General features: G+C 32.5%; 4 protein-coding genes and 1 long non-coding RNA gene across 13 annotated transcripts; 4 read left to right on the top strand and 1 right to left on the bottom strand.

Moving 5' to 3' along the window:
• Positions 1 to 345: 345 nt before the first annotated feature.
• On the top strand, positions 346 to 4940 carry LOC145972933 (ribosome biogenesis protein BMS1 homolog). Its single transcript, XM_083101981.1, has 2 exons — positions 346 to 1339; positions 1471 to 4940. The coding sequence occupies exons 1-2, from the start codon at positions 498 to 500 to the stop codon at positions 4352 to 4354; spliced, it is 3726 nt and encodes a 1241-aa protein (XP_082958107.1). The 5' UTR covers positions 346 to 497; the 3' UTR covers positions 4355 to 4940.
• A 338-nt stretch (positions 4941 to 5278) lies between these two features.
• Positions 5279 to 8680, top strand: LOC145973377 (uncharacterized). Of its 4 annotated transcripts, XM_083102701.1 has the most exons (6): positions 5279 to 5449; positions 5748 to 6033; positions 6495 to 6743; positions 6896 to 7106; positions 7362 to 7679; positions 7782 to 8680. In XM_083102701.1, the coding sequence occupies exons 2-6, from the start codon at positions 5914 to 5916 to the stop codon at positions 7796 to 7798; spliced, it is 915 nt and encodes a 304-aa protein (XP_082958827.1). In that variant the 5' UTR covers positions 5279 to 5449; positions 5748 to 5913; the 3' UTR covers positions 7799 to 8680. The 4 variants fall into 4 exon arrangements, with proteins under 4 accessions (XP_082958827.1, XP_082958829.1, XP_082958826.1 ...); XM_083102700.1 differs by lacking the exon at positions 5279 to 5449 and having other exon boundaries at positions 5610 to 6033; XM_083102702.1 differs by lacking the exon at positions 5279 to 5449 and having other exon boundaries at positions 5623 to 6033; positions 6572 to 6743.
• On the top strand, positions 7910 to 12550 carry L(2)34fd (nucleolar protein 10 lethal (2) 34Fd). Of its 2 annotated transcripts, XR_014439420.1 has the most exons (13): positions 7910 to 7985; positions 8914 to 9095; positions 9176 to 9221; positions 9437 to 9651; positions 9833 to 9969; positions 10165 to 10374; positions 10448 to 10676; positions 10794 to 11213; positions 11310 to 11592; positions 11687 to 11927; positions 12013 to 12109; positions 12194 to 12355; positions 12450 to 12550. XR_014439420.1 is itself a non-coding variant. In XM_083102687.1 (12 exons), exons 2-12 carry the CDS (start codon positions 9030 to 9032, stop codon positions 12278 to 12280), a joined length of 2031 nt encoding a protein of 676 aa, XP_082958813.1. In that variant the 5' UTR covers positions 7910 to 7985; positions 8914 to 9029; the 3' UTR covers positions 12281 to 12388. The 2 variants fall into 2 exon arrangements, 1 of the variants encoding a protein (XP_082958813.1); XM_083102687.1 differs by lacking the exon at positions 12450 to 12550 and having other exon boundaries at positions 12194 to 12388.
• On the bottom strand, positions 11933 to 12907 carry LOC145973379 (uncharacterized). Its single transcript, XR_014439421.1, has 2 exons — positions 12167 to 12907; positions 11933 to 12093 (listed from the first exon to the last, which is right to left on the bottom strand). It is a non-coding gene; the product is annotated as an uncharacterized LOC145973379 (long non-coding RNA).
• Positions 12406 to 15444, top strand: LOC145973375 (uncharacterized). Of its 5 annotated transcripts, none has more exons than XM_083102692.1 (8): positions 12406 to 12465; positions 12558 to 12607; positions 13203 to 13322; positions 13451 to 13692; positions 13843 to 14199; positions 14278 to 14458; positions 14554 to 14772; positions 14865 to 15379. In XM_083102692.1, the coding sequence occupies exons 2-8, from the start codon at positions 12599 to 12601 to the stop codon at positions 15105 to 15107; spliced, it is 1371 nt and encodes a 456-aa protein (XP_082958818.1). In that variant the 5' UTR covers positions 12406 to 12465; positions 12558 to 12598; the 3' UTR covers positions 15108 to 15379. The 5 variants fall into 5 exon arrangements, with proteins under 5 accessions (XP_082958818.1, XP_082958822.1, XP_082958821.1 ...); XM_083102696.1 differs by lacking the exon at positions 12406 to 12465 and adding an exon at positions 15425 to 15444 and having other exon boundaries at positions 12468 to 12607; positions 14865 to 15030; XM_083102695.1 differs by lacking the exon at positions 12406 to 12465 and having other exon boundaries at positions 12468 to 12607; positions 14865 to 15030; positions 15130 to 15380.
• Positions 15445 to 15454: the final 10 nt, after the last annotated feature.

Raw genomic sequence — 15454 nt, 5'->3', positions numbered from 1 at the left:
TGGTGAGCGAATAGAAAATTTTTCATGTCCCGAAAATATTTTCATACATTTGACAGCCAAACGTGTGACGTTTTTCGCGCGAATTGTCTAAAAAAAAATCGTTTCACTTGGAAATACTTGTAGCTTGACTCAGGATTTTCAGTCCACTGGCAGTCTATTATATTTTTATAATCATAGCTTTAAGCTCTCTAGACGAGACAGTCTAGGCAACTTGAAAAGTCCTTCTCTGTCATTGGTTTCTATTTTCAGGTCCGACCAATCAGCGTCGAATTACATCGGAAAGTCTAGTAATGTTGCTCAACTGTTGAATCCGCTGAATGCGGCCATTGGCACATGCTCCTTCCTACTCTTTATTCAATGGTCGCACGTGTCGCTTGAAACTGCCCGGTGCCAAGAAGAAGAAGCACATGTATGATATAACCTAAAATTACGTAGAAATATATCACGTGTTAAGTTTTCAAATTGAAAGCAACGTCTTGTAAAGAAGAGAAAAAACAATGGATGACGATACGGTAAAACATAAGAGTCACAGAGATCGCAATGCAGGTCGTAAGGCAGAAAAGAAAAAAGCCAAAAAGCAACAGGACTCGACATCGGATAAACCGAGAAATCCGAAAGCATTCACATTCAACTCCGCGATTAAAGCGGAGAGGAAATTTAGGCGTAAGCAAGATCTCGAGACAAAAAAGCAGCATATACCTTTAATTGATAGGACCCCCCTAGAACCGCCACCGATCTTGGTAGCCGTGGTAGGTCCACCGAAAGTGGGAAAATCATTAGTTATTCAATGCTTGATCAAGAGTTTCGTCAAACAACCTTTGACCAACATACTTGGTCCGGTCACTGTTGTTGCTGGCAAGAAGCGAAGAATCACATTCATGGAATGCAACAATGACGTAAACTGCATGATTGATATCGCCAAGGTGGCAGACTTGGTGCTACTGCTGGTAGATGCTTCGTTTGGATTTGAAATGGAAATATTTGAATTTTTAAATATATGCCAGGTGCACGGTATGCCTAGAATAATGGGTGTCCTCACTCATTTGGATTTGATAAAGAACACTAAACAAATGAGGAAAATCAAGAAGACACTGAAGCATCGCTTCTGGACAGAAGTATACGCTGGTGCAAAATTATTCTATCTCTCTGGATTGTTGCACGATGAGTATCTTCGTACAGAGATAAAGAATTTGGCACGTTTTATATCGGTTATGAAATTTAGGCCGTTGACTTGGCGCACCACTCATCCTTATATGCTTGCTGACAGAATAGAGGATCTGACACCACCGGAATTAATTAGGAAGAATCAAAAAGTTGATAGAACTATTAGTTTGTACGGGTATGTATACAGATAATTTAAATTTTTTATTTATGCTTATATCTAAAATATGTTTTTAAAGCAATCTATAATTTTATATATTAAAATCTTGATTATTATATATTTTACAAAATAATTCAATATGTTTCTAGGTACATCAGAGGAATTCCTTTGAATAAAGAGACATCCATTCATATTCCGGGCTGCGGAGATATGAAAATTAAAGATGTAAATTTTCTACCAGATCCCTGTCCACTTCCAGAGCAGATAAAGAAGCGGGCTTTAGTAGAAAAAGAACGACTGATTTATGCGCCGTTTTCTGGTGTCGGTGGTATAGTTTATGACAAAGATGCAGTATATGTGGAATTGGGTGGAAGTCATTCCTACAAAGAGGAGGATGCAGGACTGGCGGGCGCTCTGATGGATACACAGGAGACGCTTGATCAGAAATTACAACATAGTGAACTGCAATTATTCAGTGACGCCGCGCCGATAAAATCAGAGGATGTGAATGAAAGCATGGCTCCCTACTCTGGCGAATTAGTGATGGATAATGGAAGAATTCGACGGAAAGTAATATTTAACGATGAAACAGGCACGGAATCTAAAAATGTTCTAGACGAAGATGACGATGATGAAATGAATGAAAACGATAATGATGAAACAAATGAAAATGATGATGATGAAACAAATGAAAATGATGAAGATGATGATGATGAAATAAATGAAAACGATGAAGATGAATCGAGTGATGAGGAAATTTCGGAAAAACCAAATGGAAAAGCCGTCAAGAGAAAAAGTACTGAAGAAGATAATGTAAGAGAGAAGAAAAAGAAAAAAACTACGATTAATGCAACTATTGAGAATGATAATCTCGATGAATCTGAATTAAAGAGCGATAAGAACAATGTTTCTCATAAAAATATGGAGGTATATCATTCTCTCAGTAAGGAATCAGATAAATTGATAAAAAGTAAAATTTCAGAAGCATTAAATTTTCTAGAATCAACCAAGGAAGATTCGAAACAAAACAACGATGATGAAAGTTTTGACGAGCTCAGCGACGAAGACTCACGCGCGGGATTAGAAATGAATGATCGAGCTAGCGATTTCGAGGAAAATGCATCTGAAGAAGAAGATGAAGAAGGAGAAGAAAAAGATGACATTGAAATGAACGAGAACGAAGAGGAAGTCTCGGACGAGTTAAAATGGAAGAGAAATTTAGCTGAGAAAGCGAGAGAAGCGTTCATCAATCGTCAACAAAACAACATAAATCTGATGAAAATGGTTTACGGCGTATTTGACCAAAGGAGAAATATGACGGAAGAGAAGCAAGAGGAGGAAGATGAAAAGCCTGATGAAGATATAGGCGGAATATTCCGAGTAGTTCAAGAACAGCAAAGACAAAAGATACAGGAGCGAGAATTGCAGAATCAGGAGGAGTCTGTTTTCTTTCCGATGGAGAATCTACGCGATTGGTTGAAAGAAGAAAATAAGGCGCTAATAATCAATCGCTTCGTAACGGGTAAGTGGAAGGAATCGGAGGATGCCGAGGAGCTTTTAAAGCTAGACGACGAAGCTTTGTACGGCGACTTCGAGGATCTGGAAACTGGAGAAAAACATAAAGCGGAAGACGCAACTCCTAAGGAGCTTTCGGCGGAAGAGGCGGAAGAGAAGAAGGAGCTTCTGGAGAAGAAGAGAAAGCTGAAGGAGCAGTTTGATGCGGAATACGACAACACGGAGAAGAAAACATACTACGACGAGCTAAAAGCCGAGGTGGAAAAACAGGCGGGCATCAACAAATCCGAGTTCGAAGGACTGGACGACGATGTCAGAGTCCAGCTGGAAGGCTACCGTCCCGGTATGTATATACGTCTGGAGCTCGAGGCGGTGCCATGCGAGTTGATCACGCATCTGGATCCAACGTATCCAATCATCGTCGGCGGCCTGTTGCATGGCGAGGAAAATATCGGCTACGTGCAGGCGCGGATCAAGAAGCACCGATGGTACTCGAAGATCCTGAAGAGCCGCGATCCGCTCATATTCTCCCTAGGCTGGCGTAGATTCCAATCGTTGCCAATCTACTCCAAACTGGAGGATAATCTGCGCCACCGAATGCTAAAGTACACCCCGGAGCACGTGGCGTGTATAAGCCACTTTTGGGGCCCGATCACTCCGCAGAGTACCGGAATTTTAGCGGTACAGGACGTCGCGACTAGGCAACCGGGTTTCCGTATCGCGGCAACCGGTTCGATCGTGGAGCTGGACAAAAGCACGCACGTGGTGAAGAAACTCAAGCTGACCGGCGTGCCCATGAAGATCTACCGCAAGACCGCGTTTATCAAAGACATGTTCAACAGCGCGCTCGAGGTCGCTAAATTCGAGGGTGCTCGGATCAAGACAGTCTCCGGTATTCGCGGTCAGATCAAGAGGGCGGTCGCCAAGCCAGAGGGCTGCTTCCGTGCTACGTTTGAAGACAAAATCATGCTAAGCGACATAGTGTTTTGCAGGACATGGTATAAGATCGACGTGCCGCGTTTCTACAACCCCGTGACGTCGTTGCTACTGCCATCCGCGGAGAAGAATCAGTGGCGGGGAATGAAGACTACGGGCCAGTTGAAGCGAGAGAGACACATCCATGCCGTGGCCAACAAAGATTCCATATACACGCCGATCGAACGAGACGTCAAGGTGTTTAAATCGCTGTCCATTCCGCGCAAGTTGCAGAAGGAGCTCCCGTACAGGGACAAACCTAAGCATCAGTCCGTGCCACACTTGCGCAAGCCCAAGTTCAAGCAGGGCCGAGTCGCCGTGGTACGCGAGCCCGACGAAGAGAACGTCGCGCGTTTGATGAAGATGATCAGAACGACTTACGCGAAGAAGCAGAAGCAGCTGAAGGACACCATGACGAAGAGAATAACGGCGTATCAGGCACGAGTCGCGGAGGAAGAAGCTAAAAAGATGAAAAAGCAAAAGCTTCTGAAAAAGGAGATATTCAGAGATCTTAACAAATTGGAAAAGAAAAAAAATCGATGAGGTTTTTAAGAAAGAATGTGAATATGAGACATTTTCATTGCAGAATGTCTGGTTCTAGATTCTACAATAAAAATTTCGGCCTATTCATATTCTTAGAAATCTCATTGGTTGTCCTTTTGTAAGTTTAAATTATATAATTATACGTCGCGCGTATTATTGTATATAATGTACATAGTAACGTCAATAATAAAAATGTTTAATAATTCTAATAAAAACTCTAAAAAATTCATCGTTTAATAACTAATGTCAATGTCGGAGAAAATTTGTAATTTTTATTTTTTTGTTTAATTTAGTGTCTTCAAACTTAATGTTATTCAATCCAACTTTCACGTTCATTATTTACAGATGTAGCTGATGGAGAGAGAGGGAGACTAATTTTCTGTAATTTTTTTTCTTTTATCAAGTATGCAAAGCCCATACAAAAAGTGATAGATACATGATGCTCACTTCTATCAACATAATTTAAATTTGATCATTTGACTTGCAGGATGACAACATTAAAATCTCTAACGATATAATTTTCGGTTTCGTTGCGATATCGGCTTATAGCGTTTTCGACTTGTCGGGTTCAATCGCTCCGGGGTGGTTTACTAGACGTTATTGACCAATCATAGTCATTCTTCTGAAGAATATATGATTACATTCTTGAAAAGAATGACTGTGATTGGTCAATAACGTCTAGTAAACTACCCTGGGCGATTGAACCTGACAAGTCGAAAACGCTATTAGTTTACAGCGATTGTGTGATACGCATATCAAATAGTAAATAACTAATAAGGCCCAGTTCCACAACTTATTCTAACCGAAGTTTAGTTCGTTAAAGGAGGATTTACATTGCGTCCCAAACCCATTGTATCCAATCAGCTGTCATACATCGGACATTGAACGCAATGTAAATCCTTCTTTAACGAGTTAAACTTCGGTTAAAGTAAATTGTGGAACTGGGCCTTAGTAGCAATCGAACATGATTGGTTTCTACTTTCAGGTCCGACCAATCAGCGTCGAATTACATCGGAAAATCTAGTAATGTTGCCCAACTGTTGAGTCTGCTGAATGCGGCCATTGACATTCAACGTTGGTTTGTTGACGCTAAAAGTAAGAGCCAATGGCTGCGTTCAGCAGGAAAAGCTGCTTTGCAACTGTTGTAAAATTCGTGAATCTGATTAGTGTATACTCTTAGATTCAGTCAAAATTAAGAGCATACACCAATCAGGCTTACGAATTTTACAACAGTTGCAAAGCAGCTTTTTCTGCTGAACGCAGCCAATCACATTTGATTGCTAAGCGGTTCTTTTTCTACTGAATGCGCATTGCATATAATATAATAAAAATGTTTGAACTTCGATGTTGCCATCTTGTAAGTTAACCAAATATTAAATTTAAATGTTCGTAGAAATAGACAAAAGGTTTCTTGAAGTCGAAGGTACGCGTTACATCTTTTCTATAAAGAACAAAAACCCGATAAAAAGTAGAAAAACGTGATTTTTTTTTGACATCAAAAATTATTATAATTGTATAAAAAGACTATAAGTCTATGTTTTGATATAATTATTTGTAAAATGGCTCGTCAAATCAAACGTTCAATCAAAAGACGATATGACGAAGTTGAACCAAAAATCCTTGAATCAGTTTTAACAAGAATTGATGATGAGCATTCCATACATCTTAACAAAAATGAGGTAAGAAAGTTGTCGACAAGATTTAGATTAATTCTAATAATCTGAATCGCATTCGATCTCAATCAATTTTAATTAATATTAATGAAAATTTTTATACATGTGTAACAGAAATTTATATATTTCTTCTACAAGCATGTGCAAATTGTTTTATAAGCTTTATTTATGGCTGTAATAAAATATATGTAATTGTTAGAATACTATTATGATCAATATGTGTCAATAATTTAATTAGCAAAGAAACATTGATATGAGAAATATAACAAAATTTTTATTATCTATTTACTTGATTAAAACTTGATTGATTAATTTAATTTATTGCAATATTTTATAACATTTTATTTTATTTTATTTTTTGCTAATTTTCTCTAGATAAGTTAGATATAAAGCTAGTTTATGAAACGGTTAAATTTAAAAAAATAATTTAAAAATATTTTGTTTTTTTTTTGTTTATAAATGTGCAGTTTAAAATTGGTAGCGCCAAATATAATGATGAGATTATATCAGATATTGCCATATCTAGAAAGCATTGTATCTTTAGATGCGAGGATAATAAATGGAAGCTGAAGGATTTAAGTACTTCTGTAACACTTATTAATAATATTGCTGTTCCTCCTGGAATAATGCAAGATGTCTCTCCTGGTGATGTTATACAATTTAGTCCTAACGTAAAATTTAAATATATATTTAATTTTGCTCAAAGAGTTAAGAAGGTATGTACGAGTGAAAGAACACTTGATCATATTTGTTATCAAACAAAAAACATTTGCAGAGAATCAAATGTGAAAGAAAAGAAGTCAAAGATAATTAAAGTAAAACAAAGGAGCAGAACGTGTTAGGACAATAATTTAATGATTTGTTACAGCAAACTGCAGCTAAGAATAATAAAGAAGATCTATTAAGGAAAATTGCAAAATTGTTAGGAGACAAATTACAAAAAGACATTGCTACAAGACAACAAACCATAAAAGAATTAGAGATGAACATACAACAAATAGGAACGTTAAAATATATGGTAATATTAAAAACATTGGTACATATGAAAAAAGAAGAAGAAATGAGAAAAAAATTGGATAGTATGTTTTAATAAATTTTATATACAAGTTATATTTCATATCTATAATGCTATTTATCTATGTGAAGATTTTGAAATAATCTTAATTATAATCTAATCTTAAATCTAATCTAATCTTAATTATAATCTATTGAAAATTTTTTAAATCTTTATTTTTATTCCTTATGTAAATAGTAATTAAAATTATTTTATAATATTAAATAGTTATTAAAATTATTTAAAATTAAATAGTATATAAATAATCATATATTTGTAGACATTATAGAGCTCAGAAAAAATACATCCACTTGGATTGAAAACATTCATCAGTATATAAACAACATTGATAATGAGCTTACATGTAGCATATGTTCGGAATTATTTTTGAAAGCAACAATATTAAATTGCTCGCATACATTTTGTCAGTACTGTATAAATAATTGGAATAAGGTTCAAATGAATTGCCCTCTATGTAGAGAACCTATAACAGCAAAGATTGGACAACCAATTTTAGATAATTTTATTGAGAAGATGGTAGAAAACTTCAAACTCGAGCCTAAGGATAATAGAAAAAATATTATTGAAAAAAGAGAAAGTAATGAAATATATATACTTTAAATATTTTATATTTATAAGTATCTTCATTGTGATTTTTTTCTCATTTAATCTATATACATTTTCTGTTGTAATATTTCAGCATTAGAAAAGGAATAATGAGATTAAAAAATATATGAAGCAGAATACAAAAGAAAACAGATATAAGAGTTTTACATTAGACATATATGTAAAAGGGAGAAAAGAATATTTTAATTTGTCAGTGCCTCAATTAATTATCTAAATACCTGTACAGTTTTTTATATTCCTCATGTGTTTGAAAGTTAAAATTCTATGGAGCATTTCAGTAAATAACATGCAAATATAAATAATAAGTAATAAGATCTAGGAATGCATGCATATATAATTGTAATTACATGTAACATATTGCATGTATTACTTCTCCACATATTTTTCGTATATGTCCAGGTATTTGTTCCACTGATGCACCAAGGCATCGATTCCAACAGCAAATCAGTGTCAATGTTCTAGAACCAAGATATTATCGATTGCATATTACTTTTCAGCCAAGCGCTTCTCAGGAACCTAAAAAGATAGAAATCACTTGGTGCAAGATGAAGCATGTGCAGATGGATGCATATGTGAAGTATTGCTGTATTTGGTAGGTGCTGGTTTGGACCCGCCTGACTTTATCCCAAAAAAGATTTCTATCTCTTTAAGAACCGCTGAAGAAGTACTCGACTGAAAAAACGATCTGCAACCAATACTATAATGTTTTGGCTCCAGAATATGAAAAATGTTTGTAATACCTTTTTATTTTTTTTTCACTTGTTCTTATCAAATATAAAAAATATCACACGACGAAATCTTTGTACGAAACAAATATAGATATAGGCGAGTATAAATAGTATCCTTTTTTTTATCTTGATTAATGTAATTGATTTTTTATTCTAATTGATGTAAGAAAATTTAATTTTCACGCTTTATTTTCTATTTCGGATACAGTTATAATATTTTATAATAAATTAATTTTAATAACTATCTTTTTTTCGTCAATATATATTTCCCTTCCATTTTCCAGATAGTGCAGATATTAGATTAGATTTATGTTGCATTTTCATTTATATTTTAATATGTATATTAATATGTTTTCTATATTCCTTTCACAGTAAGATTAGAAAGCATTTTATTGTTTTTTTTATTACAATATAAATAGTTCATACTTCTTAATTTAAAGTCTATAAAACTCGCTCCTATCACGTGACTGATTTTAGTTTGCAATCTGCTCGTATCCGAAGCCGAAGCTCTGTATAAGTTTCGGGATAAAGCGTCGTTAAGATTAGCACGTGTTCCTGCATTTCCAAAATAAAGTCCGTACATCTCGGTAAAGATGCAGGTTTCCGCACCAAATAATATAAAAATTTACAATCTTAGCGCTGGGAAATCTCTCCCTGAGGTAAAATTGTTATGCTACATATGTTCGCGTCGAATTGTTTAAGGTTAGATATAAAATTTCATTGTATATATATTTTACAGTGGTTATCTGAACGAAAGAGAAGAAACTTGTCAAAAAAGAATGTCGGTAAGAGAAAATTATTAATTAATGTACAAAAATTTGTCAAACTATCCATATTTAGAATATTTATAGTATATTTTATATTAAGTATATAAACACTATAAATATATGTATATTATATAGAAAGAATATGTTACAAAAAATTCCTAATTTTATATTAAAAAACAATTCTCTTTACTTTTTCTTCAAATATATTTAACATTATAATTGATTATTCATAGATATACGACGACGTATCGAGCTTATACAAGACTTTGACATGCCTGGTGTGAGCACCGCTCTTAAGCTATCTAAAGATGAGCAACATATCCTTGTAACAGGCATTTACAAGCCACGTGTAAAGTGTTTTGATGTTCGTAATTTAGCATTGAAATTTGAGAGATGTTTTGATTCTGAAGTGGTCGCTTTTGAAATATTATCAGATGATTACAGTAAAGTAAGTATGAATGTGTGGAGAAAAGTCCTATATAAAATAGTTTGTATGAATTAACTTTTGACTTAGTTAATAGTAATTTGAATCTTTAATTTTATATAAAAATTTGCTAGTTAGAATAATGTTTATAGAATGATTTTAAATAACAAGAATATCTACTTATTTTAATGATATTTTATTCCAGTTAATATTTCTACATTGTGATCGCCATGTGGAATTTCATGCTGCACATGGGAAATATTATAGGCTCAGAGTACCAAATTTTGGAAGAGATCTAAAATATCATTATCCATCGTGTGATACTTTTATTGTGGGTGATAGGTCAGTCTTTTAAAAACTTTATATGATTGCACATATATATGTTAATTATTATTTAAATAAATTTATATATGTATATATATTATAATAGATTTATATATGTATTACATATATTATTAATATACATACATGTATTTAAAAATGTGCTTGAAATTATATCGTTGAAATATAATAAAAAATGAATATATCTTTTTGCAGTAATAAGATATATAGAATAAATCTTGAACGTGGTCAATTTTTGCAACCGTTTGAAACAGAAGCAACATCAATAAATAAATGTGAAATAAACCCATTGCATCACTTACTCATAGTTGGCACTCAGGACGGAAAAGTTGAAGCTTGGGATCCAAGAGTAAGGAATAGGGTGGGTGTACTTGACTGTGCCTTACACTGTATTACTCAAGACAAGTAAGTTATAAACATAGAATTTCATTTTTTTTCTTCAAAAATAACTTCCAAATTAATACAAACAATTTATTAGATTAAAAACAGTTCCTGCGGTTACGGCATTGAAATTTCAAGGAGGTTTGAATTTAGGAGTTGGCACATCAGTAGGGCAAATATTATTGTTTGACATAAGATCTAGTAAACCATTTTTGATTAAAGATCACATGTATGAATTGCCAATTAAATGCATAGACTTCCATCAAAAGATGGATCTTGTTTACTCTATGGACAGTTCCATAGTAAAAATATGGGAGAAGGATACTGTAAGTAAAATTTTTTTAGAATTTTCATATTTTTGTTGTTATCTTTCAAAGCATCTTACAAAATAATGATTTATTCTAAAATTATATAATCTTATAACTATTATGTTTTATTTTCAGGGAAAAAATTATACTTCTATAGAAGCTCAATATAACTTTAATGATTTATGTGTTATACCAAATACTGGAATGCTTTTGATGTCTAATGAAACTACAAAGATGCAAATATATTACATTCCCAGCCTTGGTCCTGCCCCTTTCTGGTGCAGTTTCCTTGACAATCTCACAGAAGAATTGGAAGAATTGAATTATGATATTATTTATGATGATTATAAATTTATAACTGAGAAGGAATTGGACGAATTAGGTCTTTCACATCTGAAAGGCACTAATTTACTCAGGGCTTATATGCATGGTTACTTTGTAGATATACGATTGTATAGAAAAACAAGAGATGTAATGAAACCGTTTGAATTTGAAGAATACAAGAAGAGGAGAATTCGCGAGAAGATTAATGAGGAAGCTGTCAGCAGAGTACAGGTATTATTTAACTTAATTTTAGTTTATATATTTAGTATACAATATATTAAGAAAGAGAGATTTACACTTTTATAACATACTTTTTTGAACAAACAGATACAAAAGTTGCCAAGTGTGAATCAAGAATTGGCATTGAAGCTGATGTGTAATGCAAATGTTAAAAACAAAAAGAAACAAGTATCTTCTAATCTACTGAAAGACGAGCGATTTAAATTTCTTTTCAGTAATCCTGATTTCCAAATTGATAAGAATTCTGCAGAATATGCTTTATTAAATCCTGTTATTTCTCAACTTGATAAAAATAAAGCAGATAAATTAAAACAGCAATTGGCACAAGAGGAAGAGACACAAGATCGATCTGATGAGGACAAATCGCAAGGTAACAAAAAAATTCAAAACTATATTCTTTAGGAAAAATTCTTTTTCTTATATAAAAAAACTCTGTACGGAATCATTTTTCTCTCTGCATAAAGGCAATAGCTCGGATGAAAGTCTTATACATGATAGTCCTGACGACGATAGTTCAGACGATGAAAGAGAATGGGTTAAAGAAGTGCGAAAGAATTATCGATTAATAAGAAGAAATGAAAGAGAGAAAGAGAGTGACGATGAGGATAATGATGCGACTGTAAAGAACGATATGACTGCAAAGAATGAAATTCATAATGACATAAAGTTCCAGGAGGGTGGACTGGAGAGAAAGAAACAAAACAAGTAAATTTGCTATATGCTTATTTCGATTTATATATCATAAACGTTTGCATTACTTGAGTCCTTAATTAAAATTATTGTTTCACAGAGTAATATTTGGCGAGAGATTGGAAAGTGAAGAGATGCATAACGTTAAAGTGTCCGGTTCGCGTGGCAGTAGGGAGATGACCTTTGTTGTTGGAAATGTATATCTATTAATATTTAATTTAATTAGAGTAAAACAATATCGAAATATTCTTTACCTTATTATTTTCTTTTTACTTGTATAGAGAAAACGATCCGCGGAAACAAAACATCATCGGAAGGAATACAACGTATTACGACCTGCAAGAAATATTTTCAAAAAGAAACATTAATTTATAAATTAACGCTATTAATTAAATGCTTTTTTTTCATTAAATCATTTTGTAAATGTAAATAATTTTTTAAATGTAAATATATACACATAAACATTTTCATATCTATTAATTGTTTGCTTCAAAGCGCCATATTACTGTGCAATAATTTTTGCTTTGATGCACATAGATATCTCCAAACAAAGGTGAAATGTCATCAGAAAACTGATATAACTTATATTCATGTACTAGAGTGAGCCACATGTCAAACATTCTATACAAATATTTTCTTTTCAAGTTTTCAAGAGCAATGTGTGCTCCTTGATCAAAGAGTTTCAAATGGCGTTGGTGAGTTGCCAAACTATATTATTTTGATTAGCGAGTAAATTTTTCAATAAATAAAATTACAATAGATTGTTGATAGTCTTGTTATTACAATTGAGTGTCTTAAAATTAATAAATTTTTTTTGTAAATTTCTTAATTTTAGCATATGATCAGAACATATGATTAAAACTCTGATACTAAAATTAAGAAATTTCTAAAAAATAAAATTGATTAGTTTGAGAAATTCCATTGTTACTCTACAAGTAAAAATACAAAATTTTTTATTTCTCGATATGTCAATTTAATAGCCTTTGAGCTTAATATTAAATATAATAGGAATTTGTTTTGATTTCAATGTAAACAAGATAATTGATTTTATTTTATGTGTTATTTATTAAATGTGACCAAAATATAATTTCAAAATATTCTAACAAGTATAAACTCGTGAAATTTATTCAATTCCTTTAGGATATATTTCTGTATGTATAAAATTAAACTTTTATTATATAATTTTTTATTAAAATTAATGAAATAAAATATGTAAGTCAATTTGTTTTTTATATTTTATATATTTTATATATAATTTATAACAAAAAACATTTTAATAATTATTCACAGGTAGAATCCAATAATAAGCCTAAAAATGGTAAAGATTCACTTCAGCAGAATCATGAAGAAAGTACAGAGATCTCTGCTCCATCAATATTAACAAGTATAACAACAACTCTTCAAAGCACAGTAAGTTATTTTCACTGTTGCACTAATTAATAAATTCTAGATCTTACTCTTATTATCTAATAGATTAGATTCTATAATATACAGTACATAGAGGTTTTTAATAAATTGAAATAATTTATTACACGCAGCAGGTGGATGAAATCACTGAGGATTATGAAAACTTTATCAGTACATCAGCGATACTTCATTATTGTAAACACAAAATACTCAGACCATACTTGAGATTGTTAAGCGTAATGGGATTAAGACCAACCAACAGTGATGATTCAGATCATTCTTTACAATGTTCTATTTTGGCAAACATTCATACTCTTCAAGTCACTATATTTATATGTATTGGATACATTTTACAATATATGGCCTGTTTTAGGTAATGTCATCTATTATATAAAATGTAAATATTAAAAAAGTTTCATCAATAGAATATATATGTAATTATATCTCAGTCCATCTATTATTATCTTGTTTTAATAAACCATTTATGAATGTTAAAATAAAATAGATATTTGCCATTTTGCAGGAGAGATCGTGGATTCTGTTATGAAATATTAGTGCAGGGGCAAAATGTTGGCAGGAAAGAGCCATCCTGCTATGGAAATATGATATTCAGTTATTTACTCCCAAGTATATTGCATCTAATCGCATATTTATACACGATATACTTGTTTCGCATTAAAGAAAACGAACAATTGCAAAATCTGATGGAGAGAGCGTTTCTGCTCTCCTCGAATCCAATAAATCAGGGCAATCAGAAGCGTCTTGTACATATATTATGGTTGTTCATAGCATTAAGCATAGTGTGGATGATCACGGCATTGATTACTGTGAATATACAAATGGCAAAAGGAAATATAATGTTTCAGTGGGTGGAGAATAGGTAACTATATTGTTAACACAATTTTCATTAGTCCTGCGAAAGATTGAGTTACTTTTATGTTCCATCTTCTGCACCAAGTCCATACCAAGTGAAAGTAACACTGAAAGTATTCCTGGTTATTTGTACCTTATGGCACGATATGATTCAGGGAACTATTATAACGAGTTATTGCTTGCAAGGACAGCTATTGATGTCACATCTTTACTTTTTACGTGGAAAATTGCTCCAGCATATCTTGCTACCCATCGATTGGATGAGGGTTTGTCATTCATACATACTGATAATCTTTCCCTCCTAATTTTAGCTTTGTATCTTGAAGAAAAATCTTCCTTCTTCCGTTCGCATGATTTACAGGACATTGATGAATTCAAGAAATTGTTGAAATACTTCAATGATGGATTAGGCCCAGCTGTATGCATCTATACTATAGTGAATCTGTCGTGGGCTATTGCGGGTATCGTATGGTTATTTCAATACTATATCAATGATACAAATGACATCTATCCAATCACATACGTTAATGTGGTGAATATTATATTATGGATCTTGATATCAATTGCTCCGTTTATCCAGGTGGGATATATACTGCATCCATTATACATGCTATTACATTATCATTCTTCTTGATTCCTGCAGATTCATTAACACATGTTACTTTTTTTCAGGCTGCGCGCTTAACGAATGCTTGCTCCATGATTCAAGCCGTAGGACATGAGATACGTATCCGACCGTTCGTGTATCAAACCACTCCTGGAGAAGATCTTGACAGTATACTTTTGTATACATCTTCTCTGAAGATGTGCGCCAAATTGTTTAGAATGCCTATCAAAGGTAAATATTTATGTCTTCTGCTAACTATAGGTAGTATTTCTATCCTTACTTTAGGACAGTGCCAATTTTTCTTATAATTATATATAATAAATTATATAGCACTATAATCGAGACTGTGTTACAAGATGAATCGAGAATTTTTCAAATACATAGATAATCTTTATAACAATTATTTGTGCATAAAAAATTAACAATATCCATTTTATTTAAATTATTTAGACCTACCAAATTTCTTATAAATAGAATCTATATATGTGATATGTAAATAATTGGAAATTGTATATTACATATAAAAAATGCGCTTTATATCAAATTTGGGTCGAAAATTTTAATAAAATTCCCTGGATTTTGTATATACTCTTGTGTATGTTTCTATGACATTGCAATGTTTTAGTTTAGCGCAAGAATTATAATCAAAAATAAA

The sequence above is a fragment of the Camponotus vicinus genome, unplaced genomic scaffold, assembly GCF_025532165.1.
Source record: "Camponotus vicinus isolate PSW18456_S1 unplaced genomic scaffold, iyCamVici1.0 SCAF_6, whole genome shotgun sequence".
NCBI classification, from domain to species: domain Eukaryota; kingdom Metazoa; phylum Arthropoda; class Insecta; order Hymenoptera; family Formicidae; genus Camponotus; species Camponotus vicinus.
Note: the sequence above shows the minus strand (reverse complement) of the source record. Positions and strands in the feature narration are given on the sequence as shown.